The sequence below is a fragment of the Acanthisitta chloris genome, unplaced genomic scaffold (genome assembly GCF_000695815.1).
Source record: "Acanthisitta chloris isolate BGI_N310 unplaced genomic scaffold, ASM69581v1 scaffold16473, whole genome shotgun sequence".
Taxonomy (NCBI): domain Eukaryota; kingdom Metazoa; phylum Chordata; class Aves; order Passeriformes; family Acanthisittidae; genus Acanthisitta; species Acanthisitta chloris.
The window spans coordinates 1-1,648 of NW_008666706.1; the positions used below are offsets into that span (position 1 = coordinate 1).

Genomic DNA, 1,648 nt, shown 5'->3' on the forward strand with positions numbered 1-1,648 from the left:
TGCTCCTGCTCTACCCCAAGCTGATGAAGAACTGGACGCTGGCCAAGCTCAAGCTGTACCACGCGACCTCGGGGCTGGTGGGCTACCTGCTAGGCTGTGCCAGCCTGATGCTGGGCATGTGCTCCCTGTGGTTCACCACCACTGTGACCGGTGCCTCCTGGTACCTCGCCATGCTGTGCCCCCTTGTCACCAGCCTGGTTATCATGAACCAGGTGAGCAATGCCTACCTGTACCGCAAGCGGAGCCAGCACTGAGGGCCTGGCGCACACCTGAACTTCCCCTGAGCGAGCTGGCTGGGCCAGGGCTCCCCCTCGCAGCCCCCCTGCTTGCACAGGGTCTCCTTGGAACTTGGTTTCTATCTGTTCATCTCTCATTACTCCTGGATTGTCTGTAGTGTCTTGTCCCTGGGGAGCAGCTGTGATGTGTGTGATGCCTCACACCTGCCTTGGTGGGGGTTTCCCAGCACAGGTAAAGCTGCTGGTGCCCCCAGCAGCTCGGTGCTCAGTGCTGGGAAACAAGAGGGTTCACTCAGAATTTCTGCTCCTTTTCCCTTCTCTCCTGGAACAGGCAGGCAGGACAGGAGCCATCCTGGTGAGGAGGGCAGGGAGCCCCCTCTCTCCCAGGAGGTCACAGCAGGCACCGTGCTGCCTCTCCTGCCACACGGGCAGCTTGGCCAGGAGAGCACATGACACGGTTATGGCTTCAGCCCCAGGACTGGGGCAGGGTGGTGGCACCCAAGGCAATGGTACAGCAACACGTGTCTCTGTGGCACAGCCCTGCCTGAGGCCATGAGTCTGGGCATCCACTGCCACGCACAAACCCCTCCTGTGGGCTGGGGCAGCACAACCTTAGCCTGGCAGGGGTGGGGTCAGTTTACAGAACAAACGCCGAGCCAGGCTGCAAACCCCCAGCCAGCAAAGGCCCATTTTGTCCTTCCGAGAACAGGGAGAACACAGGGGGAAGTGCAGGTCGGGGGGACAAGCCCTCAGGAAGGCAGGAAGGAACCTCCTTACTGGCACAACCTTCCTTCCAGCCTGCCTGCCCTCAGGGTAGCTGGGCACTGTGAGGCTCCATCTGCAACTTCTCCTCAGCACACATCCTGCTCCCAGCAGGGCTGCAGAGCAGGGAGCAGTTCCCAGGCTGAAGAATTCCTCTGTATCCAGAGCTTTTATTCAATAAAACTTTCAGGCAGCTACAGCGCAACAAGCCCTCTTTACTGCTTGGGATGGGGACACAACTTCTGGGGTGCTGGCAAACATCCCTTCCTGGAGATTTCCCACCTCCTCCTTTCAGATGGTCTCTCCCAACTTGCTGGGAGCACCTGGGAAGAAACTCCCTCCCCAGGCTCCTGGCAAGAGCCCCTGGGAGCTGCTCTGTGCCAGGCCCCCCGCCCTGCCCATGCTCTGCTGCAGAAACCAACTCTTTCAAATAACTTTATTGATACTCAAACGTCTGTGTTCTTCCCATTTGACAAAACCTTCTTGTGTGGTCCTTTAAAAAAATAATCATAACACTGCTGATCTACATCCCGGGCTGGGAACTGCCCAGTGGATCAGGAACTGTTAGGAGGCTGTGGCAGGAAGCATCCTCTCCATCCAGGGAAAAAAAAACCAACCCCCTCAACACCGAGGGCGGGGAAGAGAAAGGG

The 1,648-nt window shown here is 58.1% G+C and overlaps 2 protein-coding genes across 2 annotated transcripts in view; one reads left to right on the forward strand and one right to left on the reverse strand.

Moving 5' to 3' along the window:
• Positions 1 to 8: 8 nt before the first annotated feature.
• On the forward strand, positions 9 to 254 carry LOC103799896 (cytochrome b561 domain-containing protein 2-like; the record flags this gene model as incomplete). Its single annotated transcript, XM_009072249.1, has 1 exon — positions 9 to 254. A coding segment is annotated over one exon (246 nt), but the record flags the coding sequence as incomplete, so codon positions are not given.
• A 274-nt stretch (positions 255 to 528) lies between these two features.
• TMEM115 (transmembrane protein 115) overlaps positions 529 to 1,648 on the reverse strand; it is a gene marked incomplete at its 5' end in the record, with an annotated part of 3,123 nt that continues 2,003 nt past the window's right edge. The window contains one exon of the mRNA XM_009072250.1: positions 529 to 558. Within this exon, the coding sequence (XP_009070498.1) occupies positions 529 to 558 (30 nt within the window). The remainder of the gene's footprint in view (positions 559 to 1,648) is intronic.